General features: G+C 36.8%; 2 protein-coding genes across 2 annotated transcripts; both read right to left on the bottom strand.

Annotated features, from left to right (window-relative positions):
• Positions 1 to 14,277: 14,277 nt before the first annotated feature.
• LOC139125311 (uncharacterized) lies at positions 14,278 to 15,497 on the bottom strand. The gene is made up of 3 exons (XM_070691412.1): positions 15,227 to 15,497; positions 14,816 to 14,953; positions 14,278 to 14,657 (listed from the first exon to the last, which is right to left on the bottom strand). The coding sequence occupies exons 1-3, from the start codon at positions 15,420 to 15,422 to the stop codon at positions 14,626 to 14,628; spliced, it is 366 nt and encodes a 121-aa protein (XP_070547513.1). The 5' UTR covers positions 15,423 to 15,497; the 3' UTR covers positions 14,278 to 14,625.
• Positions 15,498 to 16,001: 504 nt separating this feature from the next.
• On the bottom strand, positions 16,002 to 21,091 carry LOC139128156 (uncharacterized). Its single transcript, XM_070693995.1, has 6 exons — positions 20,626 to 21,091; positions 20,167 to 20,300; positions 19,481 to 19,627; positions 17,367 to 18,840; positions 16,303 to 16,428; positions 16,002 to 16,168 (listed from the first exon to the last, which is right to left on the bottom strand). The coding sequence occupies exons 1-6, from the start codon at positions 21,089 to 21,091 to the stop codon at positions 16,002 to 16,004; spliced, it is 2,514 nt and encodes an 837-aa protein (XP_070550096.1).
• Between the last annotated feature and the right edge of the window lie 499 nt (positions 21,092 to 21,590).

The raw sequence follows: 21,590 nt of genomic DNA, 5'->3' as shown, positions 1-21,590 counted from the left end.
GCACCCCTCATATTTGGTATGATTGGACACCTTATGACACCACATATTGTACCTCATTAATTATGTGCATATCTAATTTTGAGCAAGCCAATAGAGCTGGAGGTCTGATATTTTGTATATAGGGATAACTTAACAATACAATTATTTTGACAAAACATCACGTGACCTCAATGACCTTTGACCTCAAATATACATATTTGTCCACAACTCATTAACCACAAGTGCTACACCCTTCATATTTGGTATGATGGGACACCTTATGACACCACATATTGTACCTCATTAATTATGCGCATATCTAATTTTGAGCGAGCCAATAGACCTAGAGGTCTGATTTTTGGTATATAGGGATAACTTAACAATACAATTTTTTTGACAAAATGTCACGTGACCTCAATGACCTTTGACCTCAAATATACATATTTGTCCACAACTCAGTAACCACAAGTGCTACACCTTTCATATTTGGTATGATGGGAGACCTTATTACGCCACATATTGTTCTTCATTAATTATGCACATATCCAATTCTGAGCAAGCCAATAGAGCTGGATGTCCGATTTTTGGTATATAGGGATAACTAAAGGGTAGAAATTTTTTGACCAAATGGCATGTGACCTCGATGACCTTTTACCTGAAATATACGTTTATGCCAATAAATAAGTAACCACAAGTGCTATGTTCTTTATATTTAGTAGGATGGGTGACCTTATGACAACACACGCTTTACCTCATTAATTATGTACATATCTAATTCTGGGCAAGCGAATAGAGCTAGAGGTCTGATTCTTGGCATATAGGGATTAATAAGCAATATAATGTTTTTTTCAAAATGTCACGTGACCTTGCACTGGGCAAAATGCTTGATATACAACAATATATACACATATACTGATTCTGTACATGTGTCAAATACATTAAATATACAGTACGTATGCTAATAAAATGCAAAACTACAGTGTACACTTAGTGTGCAAAGATCTGCATTACGTATACTCATGATCTTCATAGAAATATGGTACACATATCAACATATTGGAATGTTCCATATACAAAGATATACGCTGCATATGCAATTAGTATTGTGTTCCATATACGTCAATATACGTAAATATGCTAAGCGCATATCAAGCATTTTGTCCAGTGTTGATGACCTTTGACCTTGATTATTCATATATATGCATAACTCAGTAATCACAAGTTCTATACACTTCAATTTTGATAAGATATTAGACCCTAAGATGTGACATCTTGTACCTCATTTATTATGCACATATGTATTTCTTGGCTGGCCAGTACAGCTAGAGGTCTGATGTTTTTTCCCGATTTAGAACCAGAACTTAGACATGCCTGATGTTTCAAATTGGGAACAACAACATAGACCTATGTGTCCATAGATCTCAACATGTTTATTCAGTGATACTTATTAATGACCACATTTCCCTGCCCCTTCAAGACTAATACTCCCATTACAAGTGGGGACTGTGTCATTGTCAATGACTCGTTTTACAACAGCTTGCATGCATGCATGCAATCACTTTAGAATCTGCGTCTGGATACACCAAATTAGTGCTAACTCGGCCATTTACTGACTATATTAATCGGTAATCCTGCAGTGTTAAACAAAGCAAGTCTACCAATTGTAAAAATGCAGTGTAATCTGTTGTGGTGACATTTTGCTAATTGTCATAAAAATAACCTTAAAAGCCAATTATGTTTTGTTTTTCACTTCCTCTCATTGTTCATAAAGAATGGCAAATTAACCATGTTTCACTGACAATTTCCATTCAAACAACTATTCAACTTTTATAGAAAATGAATGTTTGATAAATGTGTTCAATAGTTTCATACATGTGTAGGTTACCACTGGTTTAGTGGATAAATCTTGTATTTTTTCCAAACCCAATTGTCAAGAGAGCTACGTGTAATAAGTGCACATGTTGTTTGATAATATAGTTAATTCAGTTGTGTTTTAATGTTACCTCAGGAAAAAACTCGCAAGTTGTGTTATTTTCAAAAAGGTTTCCAGATTGTGCTTCGATTTCTGGTGCTATGTTTGACACTTGATTAACAGTTCAAAAGTTTGTCTAGCAGTTCATAGATTAGTAGGTTATATCAAACACTCATTAAGTTGATGCAAATTTTGCACAACTTTTGAGAATATTTTTTGATTTTATTATTATATTAAAGTTGGAAATGTTCTGACTCTGCGATGTTTATTCAAGTATAATTATCCATTGAGTTGAACTACATGGAAAGATTTCTGTAAGGCAACCGGTTCTCTTCCCAAATATGGCCACAGTACTGCCATACAATTATGATAAACACCAAAAATGGTGCACGTGCAATCTTTCCATCTTTACAAATACAACATGGTGCAACCTATTTCAGGATGGGACAGGAATCCACTCCATTTGTACCCTTTTTTCAAATAGTATGGCAAGCTTTGGAAAATGGCAGAATTAACAAAAATCTTTTCTTTGTTTCGCCTATTCTGCCATAAGCAAAATTTATAGATAGCAATGAATATCTGCGAAAATTAAATGGTAACTTGAGGTTGGTTAAATTTTGCAGTTACCTCTCAGGCCCTTTAACTGGCTCTAATAAAATCCTGTAATGTTGACTTTGCTTCCCAATGCCAGAACAATTCACTTGGGACGCACCATTAGACTTTGTGAGGGGTGGTCACGATCGGATTCTGAAATCTCCACCATAATATAGTTAAACAAACCATGTTATTTGTGCACATATTAATATTTATTAGACATCTACCATCGAGAACAAAAGAAATTTGCTGTAATTTGAATATTTAAGGAGTTAAAGCAATTTCCACTATTAATAAAGAGCCCCTGCCTCAAACTCCACAAAAGTTGCTAGACATATTTTGCCATTGCCATGCCATTGCTTCGTTTAATAACCAGTTAATCAAATGCCTAATTGACAGGAGGAAATTCGAGACCATATTTGAATACTAGTATATGTTGTCCTCAAAATTACTCTATCATGGCCCAAGTACTCATTGCCTTCAGCAATACTGCCTTGTTATCATTAAGTTTATTTAAATAAACTGGACAATTTCTTCTGAAAATCGTTTCCTCAGCAGTAAAGCACATAGATTGAACAAACTTTTTCATTTTTCTGTCGAAGGAACAGGTTGTACAAACCTGTAAGGACCTAGCTCATCACAATCACTATGGAAAGGTGAATTTAGTTCTCTGATGGCGTTTTTATGCTGTGAACTTTGGCTAGAAAATTTTGGTGTAGGTATTTATTGAAAAACTTGCAGTGATTATAACATAGACAATAAAAAAGAGGGATGTGCAACTACCGGCAAACATCAAAGGAATTAGCCACTTTACCTCCACAAGGTTGGTTGTAATCTGGTACGGCTAGGTCTATAAGCATGGTGTCACGTGACTACACCATCCACAACAAATCGCTGGTCTATGCGCGATTGTTTGAACGTGCTCTGTCGATGTCTTTCTTTACTGTCTATGATTATTATGGCAGTGTTTAAACAATAGTACCATAAGAGAAACCTTTTGCCGGTTAAGCTTGCTGTCCCACTTTATTATTAAAAGTTTGACATGCCTTACAAATTAAGGCACACAATGAAAGACAATCACAGCAAACTGCTACGGAGTTTTCAATTATAACCTGAATGCATTCTACTGTCGGCATGATCCTGTTCACTGAAGTAAAATACACAGGACTACAGTGGAACAAATGGCCTATTTATTTCTTTATGAAATAATAAAATGCACAAGCACTCCAATGTAATTTAAAATGTCTATTTTAAAGATTATACAGAGTTGCATAAAAAACACTTTTGACTATGTTACTGTAAACACTCATTCAATAAAGTTACATACATTGATGTAAAAACTATTTTTAGTAAAGTAACCACCCTAATATAGTACACAACACCGTTAATTGTAAAACAATCTTTGCCTAAACATGTTCAAGGCAGGACACACCACTTTTACAGCCATGTGTTGCCATATGAAAGTATGTTAATTACTCTCCTATAAGAAACTGGCTCTGCTCTCGTTATTATTTTCACAGCTCCTTCATCCTTGATGCACAGCTGTATTATTCGATACCATAGACAAGATTACATTGGCAAAGAAATAACTTACAAAAAGTATGTTATCCAACTTTCCAGAACATGTCGGAAAATTTTCAAGTGATATCAAAAGCACTTTTTTCCAGGAATGATTGGCATTTTGTAAAAGGTTTATCATAAAGGTTATTGACTTTGTAGCCGTGCACAGTGTGTCAACATATACAACCCGACATTAAAATACACCTTGTTGGGTTTCAGAAAATGAAGTTTGCCTGTCAGGTACCACATCCATAGCATTAATAGGTAGTCTGCAGTATCCAGTAAGGACATCGGTGAAATTTGAAAATCAAGTGTGTAGTGATTTCCAAATTCTTGCCCAACAAAAAAACAAGCGACCTAATGGCCTATTGAGTTCCACTGTGATATTTTTGAGTTCCACTGTGATATGGACATACTGATACAAGACAACTGTTTTTTATAAATGTCTACAAAAGTATCAAAAAAGCACTTGGACGAGTGTTGTCATGAATGTTTTCGCACACACAAAAACAAGTAAAATTACTCTAAAACTAGACATTTTCAAGTTTCACCGTGATTTAGAAAAATCTCACCTAGATCAATTTTAGCTTCCTACATAGCAAACTGAAAATAAATTTCCAGGCAAATTTGGGCAAGAAAGTGATTTTTTTACTTAAAAAGGCAAAAATGCCCTTAAATACAAATATGTAAATTTCGCCATTAAAAAATATCTGACCTGCTTTGCCCATAGGAACCTGCATACCAACTTTGATAGCTGTCCAACAGGCCATTTTAGAGAACATCTTTTGAACAAAAATTGACCAAAAACACAAATTTGAAATTTTCAGATCTTTTTTTAAATCTGCTTCACCTCTAGTAACCTAACCAAAATGTTTCAAATTAATTGGGAAGCTATTTCACATAAAAAGAATTTTCGACCAGAAATAACCACCATACATTCACTCAGCGAGTACTTTGAATGTAAAATCATCAACAATATGAGAACCAGATATGTTCTGAATGTGCTCAGTCTTTTGGAAAGATGATGTAATATATAAATGAGAAATAAACTAAATATGCAGTACTGTGATCATCTTTTATTGCAATAGTAAAGCTGATTCTTGCTTCACAGAACAGTCAGTTATCTGTAAGATCAAAATCTGCAGCAGGTTTCATCAAATTTGGTGCAGTAATTTCTGAGTATTACAAAACTTTATTGAATATGCAATGAACTGTTTACTTAGTTTACTCCGTTACACGCTTAATACGACAATTCAATATCTAATGCATGTTTCATCGAATTTGGTGCTGTACTTTTGGAGTTATATCACTAATTACAAAGCTTATTAAATATGCAAATGAACTATAACACTTAACACTAGATATTTCACAACAATCAGATATCTGTCTAATCTGTCTCTGTAGCAGGTTTCATCGAATATGTTGCAGCAGTTTGTGAGTCATGTCACTAATTAGTAATCTTCATTAAATATGCAAATGAGCTGTTTATAAATTGTACACTCTCAATGCTTCATAGTACAATCAGATGTCTCTCAGATTAATATCTGTAGCAGATTTCATCAAATATGGTGCAGTAGTCTCTGAGTTGTCAGTAATTACATAATATAATTAAATATGCAAATGAGCTGTTTAAAAATTGTACACTGCTCAATGCTTCACAGTACAGTCAGATGTGTCAAATCAATATCTGTAGCAGTTTTCATCAAATTTGGTGCATGAGTTACTGATATCACTGATTATAAAACCATTAGATATGCAAATTAGAAGACAATTGACAGGACATTCATAATACCATCATAATGTTGACTTCAGTGAGAAGTTTCATCAAAGCACGTGCTGTATTTCTTGATTTATGGCGACACTGTCATTTATGTCTCCAAAGGAAACCACTGTACGAAAAAAATTGATCTTTGAATACTTTATTAATATGCAAGCCATATCTACCAAAATGTAATGAGCTTTTGCCACGGGCAAATGGTACTTGTCTACCGACTTTGACTTTAATGTATCTAACCGTTCTTAAGATACCGTGTAAACAAACAGACAGACTCACACACAGACAGACATCAGTATGACATTAGCTCACACACCTGTGAGCTAATAATAAGGAAAGAGGCACTTAACCGCCTACTTTCTAGTGAGTCGAACAGAAAGCAACAAAAGTGACCATGTTGGAGCAGGTGATTAGCTATGATGTTACTAGAACACTTCACAAGAGAGCACTCAAAGCTAATAATGGCAGTCAAGTGAGTGCCTAGAGGTCAAAGTTGAGTTTGCAAATTTTAATAGTTTCTGCAATCGGGGAGTCTGCAGGGACAATATCATAAAAGTTAAAAAAGGTAATTAATTAGTGACAGAATTCAAATTTTAGTACCTAACATGCTATGAGTACTACGAGAATATTCATGTTGGAAACCTAAGATAACCTTAGACAATAAAAATTTTGAAGAGACTAAAAAGTGAGCTCTGCTACAATGTACACATTTATGTTGCATGCACATTACATTTTCTGTTTGCAGATTTCAATGTGCTTTTTAATGTCAAATCGTTCAGTCCTTATTGAGTGCAGGAGGTAAATCCTCATCATCTGAAATGACAAATGGACTTGATGGTGGATGAGGTACTTCCAACACATCTGATGAGGTCTCACTTCTTTCTACTCGTTTTGCTGCAGCAGCTGCAATCTCTTTGTTAGATGAGAAATTGAATCCCATCTTTTTTGGAAGGTCATCCAAACCTCTGACTGGACCAGCTTCGATGTTGATGTCATGGCGACAGTTTGGACAGGCACGGCACCTAACGATGCAAACATAGCATCCTACCAGTAAATTACATCCATGGCAAATGTATGCAGGAAATGTTACAATATCCATGCATATAATGCATGTCAATGTGCTTCTGCCTTCAGCATAACGATCCTGAGAAAAAAATACATTTATAGGCTTAGCTTTCATTACACATAACAGGGTTCTAGTATGGGTAAATTTACCCATTTGATTATAAACTGTACGTGTAACTTTCTTTTTTAGACACATCGTCAGCATTGTTTCCATCAATACATGTTTTATTAAAGTAACATGGAATTGTTTTAAAGGCAGGGCCTGAAAATGCTTGTACAGGTGCCCGTGATTTTTTACCCCAGACTGGTACAATATCATGCTTCAAAAGTTGATGGGCAAGCAGGAATAGAAGCATAATTGCAAGGGAGTTGACCTGATTCCAGAGTCACAGGTTTACTATGGGTAACTATTTAAGCATATGATTTTGGCTACTTTGCAACAAAGGCACAAATATAGTTTTCACACAATCAAGGGATTTGCTTATGTTGTACCAAATCAATCAAAGGAAAAAATCTCTGGGTATTGGTTGCAGACATGTAAAAATTACAGAGTTGCAAGCCATGATATAACCTACCTCTTCTGGAGGAGCACCACCTTCTTCATCTACCCTATATCTACGTCTCCTCAGATGTTGAAATTGGTCAACTGGTATAGCCTTTACTTTTCGTGGGAATTTCCAAAACACAGGATCTATGACAATAAATGAAAGAATGAATAAATAAATAAATAAATCATTGATGCACTCAAGGAGTGTAACTTGCTCCCTGCCTTGATCCACACACATCAGTTTTACTCTCCAAAACAGTCATCAAATGAACGTATCTATAGGGTTTAATATAAAGCTGGCGTGAGCTGATTGATATTTACCATACTGCATTTACCACATAGTACTTTTAAAACTGGCAAATCAAGGTGTTTTGGCACTGCTTGTGACAAAAAGTCATAACACCTAGTCAGAGTACAAACATTCTTCAAATTGATTGATTGAAAGCAACTTTTGAATAACATTGGTACTCAGATGAAGCGTCATGGCCTTATACCACAATTATCCACTCTGGTTTTGCAAATATTCTCCAGTAAAATCTAAAGGGTTAAATATAAAGCTGGTCCTTTAGATGCTGGTTTAGTGACTTTTCCAGTGAATAAAACTGACTTACATTGATCAGAGCAGAGAGCAGTTGAATCTCTTGTGTAGGAGAACTAGGGAAGAGTACCTAACAAGTTGGCGAACTCTGCTATAAATTGAAAACCAACAATGATTGGGCTCCCCGTAGCTGTGGGTCCATAGCTGTGGTGTTTTCAGACGGGATTACTGCCTTTCACGGGCTTGTTTAGACTTTTATGATTTTAACCTCAGTACATTGCTCAAGTCAATCATGTATATAGCTAGACGCAAGACGACTGGGTCTTGTTCACTAGCATCTTGGCTAGGCTAGCCAACACAGCGATTCATGTGTCACTTCTTTATTTGATAAAATCAAGTGATTTCGATTCTTAAATATTGAGTAATTTAATTTGCTATCACAGAAATGTGCTGACAAAAATGAAAGAACCATATACCAGATTTAGCCATTCAGACTCTATGAACAGATCGAGAAACATACACCGGAGATTACAGGTTACTGAAATCACTGTTATGAAAGTTTGTGACGGAACGAAAAATTTCTGGTTGCACGCTCGAATCGCGAAATGGGTTTCAGATAGCGTCTGGGCGAGCTAACCATAGTCTAGGAAAAGCCAACCACTCCTCAGTCAAACGTGTACTCAAATGATCAAAAGAAAGACTACATCTTTCTTCACATTTCAGTAGAACAATCGGCTTACCGTTTTGAAATTGGAACGACAATCCTGCTTGACTCCCTGCACTGTCGCGTTCCCCGTGGACTTTGTAGGTTGCTTCGCCTACATAGAGAGGCGGCTTGACTGTATTCGATAACTTTGCTCAAAGTCGCACATTTTGGATAATTCAGTATGGCATGTACCAAGCCAGCCCAAGGCGGTGGCCTACCGGTTCTCTTTCGCCATGGCTGGTTCAATTTGTGTCCATTGTGTAGTTTCCCGAGCGTTGGTAACGTTCATTTGTTGATAATGAAAAGTGGTCGGATTTTAGCACTTCCAAAAAGTTCTGTTTAGGGACGGGGGGGGGGGGGGTGAGGTCAAACTCTATTACCCCAGCCCAATTTACCATGCACTTCTTAAAAATTACAACTTCAAGTTTGGAGTCGCGGATAGACATTATAAGCCAACGGGCTGACAACAGTGAAATAAACATGCCAATAAAAACTCAACTCCGGGCGGATACACAATTTTGCGGGCTGCAATCCATTTTTGATATATTTTGTCTTCTGTGTAAACGCCCAAAACAATTAGAACAATGACTTTATTCGAATATGGTAACACACCGCGCCACCAACGTCAAACAGCCATCCACTTCCTATCCAACCGTACCCTAAATTTTTTGCCTCTTTGAGCAAATTAGTTGTTTGCCGAAATGTCTAAAAATACCCCTGGAAGTTACCACTTTAAGGAACACCCTGCATACGTTTGCACCCCAGATTAGTTCGAGAACATTTTAAAAGATACCTCGAAAGCGTCAGTTGTACCACCTTTTGCAATCTGTTGAAAACAGTGCTTATTTTTTTTCAATTTGGCGGGAACTCAATTTTAAATAGCACAATGTCTGCGTAAACAAAAGTGGCGCGAATCATTTTGACAAATATAACAAGTTCGGCAATTAATTGTTACATTGTAGCAAACCTAAGAAATTAAATGTGCGCACAGTTCATGTACTTTGGATAGAATACTGAAAGAGAAAAAGATTATTTGAAAATGAAAACACAAAATCACCACATTTTCATGTTTTCTTTTCCCTAGGCATAGACATTCGAACATTTTTGTTTGGAGTGTCTAGTGCTTTAAGTGCTTAACAGGCAGTCACGATGAAACAATTGGACGCAATTAGACCCAATTGGTGAGAGGGGTACCCTAATTATGTTATGAATTTTTCGGAATGAGTAACAACCTAATGAAAACGGGCTTAAGACCAATTATCTTTTGATGACCTTTCAATGAAAAACATAAAAAGTGTCTTTATTCCCTTTTAAATCTGAAACGAGATCAAAGGAAAACCGTTGGACGCGTTTTGCCACGGATTGTATATGATAGCATTTGTCTTGTTTTCAATTCTTTGTATCAAAAAGGAATAATTATTGGACGCGTTTTGCCACGGATTGACCTCCGTTCATGTCTTTAAAACTGTTTATATGTATTTAGCTTAGCCAGTTCCAGAAGAGCTAAATAGCTATAGAATCTTTCATTTAATACCATCATCATGCGATTATCAACATAATGAGGATGTGATGTAAAACGAATATCAAAGCACGAAGAAAGAGGATTATTCAGTCATAATAATGCTGTTGCTAGCGGGTCACTGAACTAAATCATCGCTCTGAGGGAAAGAAAAGCAATGACGCTCGTTCGACGCGACAGATGTCACCTGAGTAGAGCGCCCTCAACCTATACATAGGGGATAATGATTAAATTTTATATATACGTAGGACTTGTGACTTGTGCTTTTCTGTGAAGAACGTCAAAACAACTTACACAACTGTGTTATTCTGAATATCATTATAACCGTTGACAGTTAATATATTTTGATGTAGATAGTATAGCCAGTGACCTGAATTCTGGTCACTGGTCTGGCTGTTCTCGTATAGGCACAGGCGTCCCAGACGTATTGAGTTTTTCTCACTGTTTTCTCTATCAGGTCCTCTCCTTTTCTTCATGCTCTAACTGATCAGAGTAAATAAAATACATGATTCTACAACCTAACCTAGCCTCTTGACTCTTTATTTATTTTATACCCCATTACTCATATACACATATTGCAATTAATTAGTTAACACAACTAATGATGCTAATCGGTGGACTTATAAGGGATTTTATGGGTTGGTCAAAATTGCGAAGATAGAGATGGAACTTTTCCTGTCCTTCCAATAGCAAAATCCTAATGTGGAATAATTTCTACGTTTCCGACTCGGAAAAACATCATCAACAACAACAACAACAACACACACACACATGCACACACAAACACTCTCTCTCTCTCTCTCTCTCTCTCTCTCTCTCTCTCTCTCTCTCTCTCTCTCTCTCTCTTATATTTTTACAAACTTAGTAACTTGATGAACTATTTATAGCACATATTTATTTAAGAAACGTATAAATCTGGCAGTGCTCGTACGATAAACTACACAAATATTCATCAGAACTCTGATTCAGTAACTTCAACAAAGATAATCACATACACTGGGTTGATCCAGTTGTTTAAATGAGCAGATTTCGCCAATCACAACAGCTTCAAAACGAAAATCCACATGTCTATAATTAAGCAATACGCAATAAAAGGCAAAATAAAGTACGACCACAGGTGAGAAAATTTCACTAGTGTAAACATCCGCAGATCCCGACACCTAGATAAGAGAAGTTCTTCAAGTCAAAATGAATTAAACATAAGTGCCTTAGACATATGACATATTACTTATTATATTACTAAGACATATGTCTGGTCGAGTGTTACTGTGTCTTCATCACTCACGTTGATTGCCTGAAGAGTGTAAAGTTCCAAGAGGCTTAGTGTACAAGGGTGGAACGCAGCAACGATCTCAGAAAACCGTCATCGAACAAACCAGACAAGTACTACTGCACGAGCATGAAAATCTTACTCACATTTACCACAAATAATAGGCGTATATAAACGCACCAAGAATTTGAAGAATCAGCAAAACTCAAAGCCGTTTGTGGAGTGACGAAATTGGAAAAAAATTGCTCGAATACCCCTCTTACTATAAACTTCCTCAAACCCAGTCTTCCTTTTCAGAGTCACCTTGCATTCCAAAGAGGCCCGGAACTAGAGTTCGCATTTACGGTAGTAAGGCACACCAAAAAGGAAAAACAAACAAAAAACAGAAAATTCAACACAGATTAAGAAAAGTTCCATAAACAAAATAAAAAATGCATCAAACTTAAAACAGCACATAAACTCAGACATAAACAAAGACATGAAACAAATCTCTAGGAATTTAAATTTTTCGGAAGTCCGAGAAAACACACTATTTATCTAAAAAATACACAAATATCAATAATGAAAAGAACTTGATATTTTATCCCATCTCCAAAACGCTCAGTATAGAGTAAAAATACTTCAAGAAAGACACAAATGACCTGTTACGTTAGAAAAAAACCCGGTGAAGTTAGCGATTTTCTTTAAAATTACATTTATTAAAAAATAAAACTAATCACTAAGTCTAGGGATACAGTACAAACTGTAAAAGTGTACAGGCTACTTTATCTCAGCTTGGACGGCTCAAAGCTCCAGAGTTGAGTCAGACAGACTGATAAGTGAGAAATTCTTTGGCTTGCAGGCTTCAGGTTGATCCGTGCAAAGCTCACAGAATAAATCCAGTGTGAGAGTGAAGGTCTTGAAAGGTCTTGAAATTAACACTGCTCAGGTGATCCGAAAGTCAGACTGAAAAACTGTGCCGCCCATTTTTATACTCAATGATTCCATCTAGAGAAAAGAAGAGCAATCCAGAACTTCTATTGATATGCTGATTGATGTACTAAAATATATTAATTTGTAATAAACATGACTAATTGAATTTCGTGGTTGTAAATTATGATTAATTGAATTCAAGGTCATGGTGAGAATGACTTTAAGAATGTTCTAGACAAATTAAACTCATGTCATGGGTGGGGGAAATGACTTACATAAGAGACTGCATTGTCAATGCAATTCATTACAGAGGGAAAAATGATTGATCATGCAAAACAAACAATCACAGATAATCCATTCTAAATCAACTTATAAAACTGAAACCTAAAACAGTTGCTCGGAAACTTTCGACGCGACAACACTATCAAAATCTGAAATTCAAATCCACACAGCAAAGCATAGCATGAGACTGGCGGAATATATTGCCACCAAAACAGCATCAAATATTGAGAAAATATAAATCAAACATTTCGACACAGGAAAACAAAATTTAATGGTGACATTGAAAACAAAAGATAACTAAATAAGGCGCACATTTATTGATACAGAAAATCGCCGCCTAAAAATTAGCAGACTAACGCCGATATAACAATCAAAGTACAACCTTTCCGCTAGAGATGTACGACAAAAAAGCAAATAGACCATGAAAATTATAAAATGTCTTCATTCCCTCAATGCAAAACAAACACGCAACATGCCAGGGTAATTAATACTCCAAAGATAAACAAAGCCACATCGACATGTTCGAAAGATTTTTGGCTTCGGAGAAGCGGCGGCTGTTATGGGTTCACACAAAAAACCTGAATTTATACAGACTATTTCATGATTCGGTCGTCCATAAAACACTTCAAAACACCTTTTTAAGTCAACAAGCTTGGTACTGTTCGAATACAAATTAGTACCGAGTAACATTATAGGTTGTATAATTATACACTAACACATGTAAAACTCTTGCGAAATGATATAGATACAGCTGCCTTTAAAGGCAAAGTGTTAAGACCATCAGCTCATGACATCAGAGTCTTACTACTGGAATTTGGTGGTAATTTGTGTAAAACATACGGTATTAGCATGGGTTCACGACGCTGACATTAAAGTCTACACTCTTGAAACAGATTACGGACACACAAGGCAAATTACAAGACTTAAAAAAATATGCATTAAAAGTCTTAAATTTTTCATAAGGATCACCGGAACATTCGGTGTCGTACCTTGACCTTATTACTTTCAAATGTCAAAGTTTCAGAAACGGTAAAAGGGTAATATACAGCTATATAGATAGGGTAATATAACATAGAGACAGAGACATTGGAATACCTTTCGAACACCTCATGCTGGTGACAACACGTCTAATATCTGCGCGCATACGCATATAAAGTCAGAATTTAATTTTACAACTGAAGTAAAATTCTTGACACTAAAGCTACAAGAAAGAGGCTGAAAAAAACAGAAAATTACATGAATCGTCTGGGATGTGTAATAGTTATAGGGAGAAATCTGTCTTAAAACTATAACAGAAACGATAAAAAAAAATAGTAACACATGATATCAGTTATCTTATTGAAAAATAGGAGAACCAAGAACACGACCGTACAGAATTTACTGGTATTGAATTATGTTGAATCTTATATCCCTTGTATAACAAAATATTACAGCAATCAGGCCAATTTATTCTAATATAACTGGGACAATATTATAATTCATGCAACCGATTCCGATAGAAAAATTTTCAGTCACGAAAAAGCTTAAGATTTTTTACAAAATAGGTCCACCAGTATATCAAAAATATTTCATTACCTATAGAAACAAACACTTTAACACAGACTGGATATGCAAAAAGGGAATCCAAAATGAACACAAAGGTTGTTTTGTAGGAGTTTTGCTTCCCCTATACTAACGAAAGCAAAAATGTACACAGTGGATAATATAATTCACAGTAGGGTATAAGCTTGAAACAAATCACCTAGTAGTACCTAATTTACACATACTTATGAATGGATGTTTGGAAACGAGTAGAGTCTGAAAGTGTCTAATTTCATCGTCTTATTACAGTAAAATTCTCTCTTGCAGAGGGAATCTCCGGATAAATTTGTCCATACCACCTCTCCACTAGGCACTGATTTCACCATTTACATCCATATCGTCTTCTCTGGCGGAAAAACTGCAAAGGGAAGCAATATCAGTGTGTAGAATATGCAGACAATCCAAAATCATAAGCAAAATCAAAAATCAAATTGCGCGAACAGGCGTCAGCTTTGTATTGTGCTTGATCCGGAAAAAGTGCTAGACCTAAATTGTGATGAAATACAAGAAACCTACCTTCAGTGTAGTCCATCTGCTGACTCTCTGTCTTTTTCAACTTGTCAATATGCTCATGAAACTCTATCTGATTTTTATATTCCCGATATTTTTCTTTATTCTTCATTTCCCTATAGAGGGCAGCCAAGTAGTACAAACCTATAGTTTACAATTAAAAAGGAAAGAGTGACATTGTGTCAGATGTCAAAAAAGCGGTAAAAGTTTATAAAATTCAAACATAATCCGATTTTGGGTTTAGGCACGCGTGCATGCGTGCATGTATGTAACGAACCGTGAGATCGACTGGGTGCAGGCTTGTGTGCATTTATGTGTTTTTTCATGCATGCATGTTTGCATGCATGTATGCGCACGTCTGTATATGACGTCCAACCTTTTTACCTGTTGACTCGAAAACAATAATGTATTCCTTACCCAATTGAAATGAATCGTTGGTTCGTGGGATTACTTTCTCTTTAATGTTCAAAGCTTTAAGCAACAACTCCTCAGCCTTGTCGAGATCACGATTGTCCTTTTGGATGAGATAGTTCCTGGCCAGATTAGTACAGCTGATGGCGATGTCAATGTGTACTTTGGTACCGTACTTTCTCTCCCAGTATCTCTGTCGCATATCTAGACTGTCTTGTAAGTACTTGAAGGCTTTATCAAAGTTACTTGTATCTTGGTAAAATCGGCCAAGTTGGTGGTGTGCTACATGGAAAGTTAATTGCATGATTAATTGAAACGATGCTTTTCATCAATAAACAATACACTCTTCAGACGAGAAATGATATAATTTTGCAAGATTTGTCTTGACAGCCTGATTGAAACAGTGTTAGAGTTTTCAAATTGTGTACGCTGGCTAAGAATATATAATAGTAATAAAAACAGTGATTAACACTTCACGTCAGAATTAATATCATCCATACGTGGTTTAAACACAAATTAGAATGGATCTGTATACTGCAAGTAACTTTCCAAAAATATAATTATATTTTACAAAAACAACTTAGACACTAACCATTAATCTAATTTGTGCGGTTTTAGATCAGTAATGTGGTATTAATCAAGCAGTTTCTTTGCAAATTGCATTTTCTGAGGGGAGCACGGTTGATAGGAAGTTGAGGGTTTAAACAACTTTGGCCTTTTTGTGTAAAACCGCAAATTTCCTTGCTATCATTAATTTATCATACTCTAAACCCGGTGAAGTTTACTTGCCATGTGCAACGCAGTGCTGGCCATTGCTGATATCATACTTGTAGTGCTCTTCTTTAGTCTTCAGGGTTTCCAGCAGCAAACGTTCTATCTTCTTCCTCTTTTCCTGATCTTGCATATACTTCGGATTGTTTTGTTGAACTCTAGCTACGCCCTGCATGGCTGCATTACCGAAAAAACACAGGAGTAATAATTAGGAAACGTTGAAAATGAGTCGCCTTATCGAATGTCTTAGAAATTTGCGAAAATCTGTATAAGAACCATGCAAAATGATGGAATACAAATAGTAGGTTTACCGAACGCGATTCTCATGTCATTTTGATCACACAATCTCTTATACACAGCTAGGCATTCTTCAAAACATTCTTCAGCCTCGTTGAATCTCTCCAATTCAAAGTTGACCTTTCCCAAGAAACGTAACTCTGAAATAAAGAAACATACAAAATGAGAATTTAGAAACGATCATAACTGAAAATTCGATAAGTATTCCATACAGGTAGGGACTATCCTTGGATAGCTAAGTATCATCCAAATTCGCGCTGGTTTGCACGTAGAAATGCAAGAAAACATCCTTATAATTTTTTCATTTTCTTGAAACTTTTACAAAGACTTTCAATCAGACTTTGATTTAAAAATTATATTAAAAGAGTGGTGTAACAGTACTGTATTTCAAGGTATGGATAACGGATTGCTTTCTGCACAGGGCAACTAGCAAGAGCTACTGACTTGACTGAGCGGTCTTTGTTTTGGTGTATTTTTGTTGTTACTGCATCAATAAATCAGAGCACAACAAAATTCGATAAGTATTCCACAGGTAGGGACTATCCTTGGATAGCTAAGTATCATCCAAATTCGCGCTGGTTTGCACGTAGAAATGCAAGAAAACATCCTTGTAATATTTTCATTTTCTTGAAACTTTTACAAAGACTTTCAATCAGACTTTGATTTAAAAATTATATTAAAAGAGTGGTGTAACAGTACTGTATTTCAAGATATGGATAACGGATTGCTTTCTGCACAGGGCAACTAGCAAGAGCTACTGACTTGACTGAGCGGTCTTTGTTTTGGTGTATTTTTGTTGTTACTGCATCAATAAATCAGAGCACAACAAAGTGAGAAAATTGCAATATTTTTAATTTTAAGTAGTCCCCAAACTTAATGTAAAAGTTGGTCAAGAAACTTATATGAACAAAAGCTCCACCATATCACTTGACGTGTTTCCGTAACGTCTTCTGTGAAGTATACATTTTTACATACTATGTATGTCTTAAAATTTACTTATTTAGACGTTAAGCGAGTTTCACTTCAATTGACATAGGTGACATAGGTGACAAAATATTGACAAATTGAAACAACCTACCATCGGCAAGTTCGCACTCTGAGACATTATTTCTCCATCTGCTGAGTCGGACCATCAAACTGTATAATAGTCGAGCATCCTCCGGACGCCCAAGCCGTCTTAAGTACGTGCCAACAGAAGAGAACAGCCCAGCAGTATCATTGAGATCGCCTACCTCGTCCTTTTCAAGGGACTCAATTTGTCTTCCAAGAGCCAGCGTGTGGATTGCTATTATCAGATGACGGTCGTGAATGGGTTCGTTGAAAAGAACTTCATAGTTGTCAGTGGCTTCCTGCTGCACCTTTGGGAACATACCCTCCAGTATACGCATGGCGTTGTTCAGGGTTATGATTTTATCCTCGCGGGAAACGAATTTGAGGAATACAACCTGTTGCACAAGATGGTAAACCGCAAAGGTGCCAAATCTTGTCAGTTCATTGTCAGTGTGTGCTGCTTCGGGATGTCCAACAACCGTTGTAGCCAGAGAAACTTGCTTGAGTTTTTCTATGAGTTGATGAACTCTCTGACATATTTTAATTTCACTTCCAGAACCTCCACTGCTATGCTGCACTTTCAGGAAATCCCGCAGAGCACCATGGACCAGGTATTTTGCTCCATCAGCCAAAAGGGCAATTTGTATTCGCGATGCAAAGCATGAACACAAAAGAATGAATTCTTTTGTTGCAGCATCTTCACACAGCTTGTCGTAGTTAAGCTTCCAAGTTGTAAGGAAGTTCTCTCGACTAGGGTCGAGCATCAGGGCGAAGAAATGCACGTCAGTGTCCCTCTGAGCTTTAAGGAAGCAGGTTACATCACTATCCTCCATGCTAATTGGGGGCCTTTTAAGCTCATCTCTTGTGAAAGTCTTCAACCTAAGAGTGTTAGATTGTACGACCTCTCGAATCCGGGAAGCGTAATCTGGATTTAGACCGCTTGCTTTCAACCAGGCAGCTAAAGGATCAGTTTCGGCAGCGTGTTTGAAAATGTCGAGGCGGCATGTCTCGTATAATCTTCTGTACTGACTGAAAGTTATGTTGTATTGAGTGATGTATCTGCTTGCTTGTCTTAGTGCCAAAGGAAGGCCATGCAAACCACCGACATCGCCAAGCCAGACCAGAGCTTCATATTCTTCTCTATTTGTCTTTTCAATCAGTTCTAACTGTCTTTCAGCGTCTTTCACGGAAACACTTCCATCCATACCAGACATCTTTTCTCTAAGCAGATAGATGGCCGAGTCCCTTCCACTCATGAGGTTGACTTCCAATAAACAACTGTTTTTATACCATTTGTCCCAACCTATGCTAACCCTTGACGTTATCAAGATGTGACCATCATGTAGTGGTGGCGTACTAGAAAAAACTGTTGCAATGAGTGCTACATCATCGGCGTCATCGATAACCAAAAGCCAGTCCTTATTATTGTGCAACCATGCCAGAGCCAACCGTCGTATGTTACCAGGTGTAACATTATCACTAGGTAAGCGACCGTTCACCGTCTGGATGTGAAGGGTAATCAAGAAATTACAATCTTGGCGTCTTGCCTACCTATTATGACATTATCAAATTTGTGTTTCGGTAGAAGTTTGAAAGCGATATCAAGGTAGTAGAAAAGCACATATGGCAATTCAATGAATTGTTCATCTAATTTTGAGTTTATTAAGAATGTAGTAAGTTCAGTAAATGTCAGGGGAAAGAAATAATAACAAAAAATATTTCAAAAAGGCCTATCATGTAATGTATAACAACAACAATAGCGTTACCTACGAAAACTCTATACGCTTGGAATCACTTTCTATACATGTTATTTCTTGGGACAGTGTTTTAATAACTTTCGTCGAAATTGAAACAGGCATATATAAAAGTTTATATTCAGTGTTGTCGAGTACAGATTGACGGGTACACATAACCTAAACATTACATTTAAAAAAGTCCCAAACAGGTGTTGAAAACAGTTTGCATAATTCAGTTTGGATTTGCAATACTTGCCTGTTAAACAATGGCATCTGATTGCAGCTTGCTGTTTAAGTAATAATTTGACCTACTGATTCACCACTCAGTGGAATTGTAAATATGAAGTTCAACCGTAGTTTAAACGCATAGACGTATATGTTGGACAATTATTCAACTCAGACATACCATAAGCAATTTCTTCAAACCGAAATCGATTGACGAGTTAGACCGCCCGCTAATGTAGAAAACACCATCAGTATACTTTCGCCATTCTTTATATAAATAATGTGTTGCTATTTCTGTTTTCCCACATCCGCCGAGACCATGTAAAATCTTAATGAAAATTAAATTGTAAAAATGTTATGTAAAACTAAAAAGTTATGATTGCCATCTCAAAAATTAGCAGGGGTAACCAAATATCTAAGTTAGTATCTCTCTCTCTCTCTCTCTCTCTCTCTCTCTCTCTCTCTCTCTCTCTCTCTCTCTCTCTCTCTCTCTCTCTCTCTCTCTCTCTCTCTCTCTCTCTCTCACTGTGCTATAGTGAAGTGCTTTGACAATGGTAGAAAGTTAGCTTCATGTGTTATCACCGGAATAAATTGTGTCGTGACTTCAAAAGAAAATTTATGTAGTCAATAGCCCTAGAATTTCCTCTGAAAACTATTTATATGGCAAAAAACACTGTTCTGTCCTCATACATACAACGCTGCTATCTTAAGCAAGGTATATTGGCTTACTTGTTGCTATTTCTAGATTTCAAAATTTGCTTATTAATGACATGGTATAAGAGACGATGGGGATGAACATTGTATAGGACAAACAGTCATTGCATTGTTAACGGCTACTTCCAACGATTATGTCAAGCATTAGCTCACCTGCACTAGCACTTCTCCCGTTTCTGAACGTAAACGACGATGCTCCTTGTACTGGTTGCGTATCTTTCTCAAACGCTCCTTATGCCCTTCACCACTGAAAACTCTGACAGGCTGTCGCAATTCCACCGGTAAACCTAAAGAAATGTGACATAGGCAGCATTACTTTTACGTAAAAACGATAGCTATATTCCTGAACTATCATAAAAGATGTTAAGCAAACATATAATAGCTATAATTCAATGTGATTGTCTGTTCCTTACTTGATTTTGTTAACATAATAATATTGGCAAGTATTGCTATTCCTGCACTGACATGTTCATATCTTCGAGATCCATACCATCTGAAACTCATCTTTTGAAAGCATCATAGATCTGATACGTTTCGCTCTAGTAAATAGGTACCCAGCATTCATAGCCTATTTACCCCATACTAGATACTAAATTGCCTACATAAACTAACCTCTCAATGGATCCCACTGACAGGTTAATGCAATCCCAATTAATGCACAGAGCGCGACGAGAAAAATGCCGCCACTGACAACTTGTACTTCTCTAAGGTTGAAAAGTTGTGGTACCATTAATGATAATACCATCACAGCTGAACTCACTACGAGGCCACCAGTCCCCCATGGTCTCCAAAGCACTCGTCCCTTGTAGAAGTGAAATCTTTCAGGCAAGGGCAAAGGGGTCTGCAACGCGTCCAGGTACCCTTGATCCTCAGACTCGTATGCACGTACTGTCTCAGGTGTGGCCTCGAGAGCCGCATCTTGGGATTGCTGGCTTTCACACTGTTGCGTCACTAGTGTTCTTATTATTCCCGTGCCTGCTTCCCCTGTTTCTTGCCAGGAAAAAGGTACAGTTTCCTTGGTACCTGCAAAGCGTAAATGTACAGATAAAATTTTATCGTACAGAGTTTGTATATTCATTATTAGCTTAATTTACATAAAACTGAGTACAATGTCATTTGATAAAGATGTAGTAAGGTGAGGAAGAAAGGACTGAAATGGCGTGTTTTGCATCGAACGATGATTTAATGTAAAGGATGCAATACCTTTTATCCTTAGCTTGTGTTATGCTACACAAATTTACGTACGAATTGTTGCAATATCACTGTCAATTTTTACAGAATTAGGATGATATCACTGAAATGAACCTACCCGATAAGAAGGCATCAGCAGCAGTGTGAAGACCAACACGACGCAGGGCATTAGCGAACCAATAGTCATTAGCCTTGTCATCGATATCGTTCCTCACAATCCACCTGCGCACAATCTCATTTCTCAGTTCGCTATAACTTCTTCCCCGATACTCTTTTTCAATAGTCTTCAGCTCACCCTCGCTCTGAAGAAGATGTCGACCGAATGCATTTATACTTTCGTTTGGTAAGTTCTCGGTTGCATCGATGAATTTGTTTGGTACTGAAGT

This window comes from Ptychodera flava, chromosome 3, assembly GCF_041260155.1.
Source record: "Ptychodera flava strain L36383 chromosome 3, AS_Pfla_20210202, whole genome shotgun sequence".
Classification (NCBI taxonomy): domain Eukaryota; kingdom Metazoa; phylum Hemichordata; class Enteropneusta; family Ptychoderidae; genus Ptychodera; species Ptychodera flava.
This window is presented reverse-complemented; position numbering and strand designations above follow the sequence as displayed.

Bases quoted from the DNA above. Each gene is read 5' to 3' on its own strand.
- LOC139125311 (XM_070691412.1), bottom strand. From the start codon at position 15,422: ATGCGACAGAGATACTGGGAGAGAAAGTACGGTACCAAAGTACACATT. The intron at 14,954-15,226 runs GTAAGGAATACA...TGTAAACTATAG, and splicing joins CAACGATTCATTTCAATTGG to GTTTGTACTACTTGGCTGCC. The intron at 14,658-14,815 runs GTAGGTTTCTTG...TTCCCTTTGCAG, and splicing joins GCAGATGGACTACACTGAAG to TTTTTCCGCCAGAGAAGACG.
- LOC139128156 (XM_070693995.1), bottom strand. From the start codon at position 21,091: ATGAATATACAAACTCTGTACGATAAAATTTTATCTGTACATTTACGC. The intron at 18,841-19,480 runs GTATGTCTGAGT...CTTCACATCCAG, and splicing joins GTTTGAAGAAATTGCTTATG to ACGGTGAACGGTCGCTTACC. The intron at 16,169-16,302 runs GTAAACCTACTA...TCGGTAATGCAG, and splicing joins TGACATGAGAATCGCGTTCG to CCATGCAGGGCGTAGCTAGA.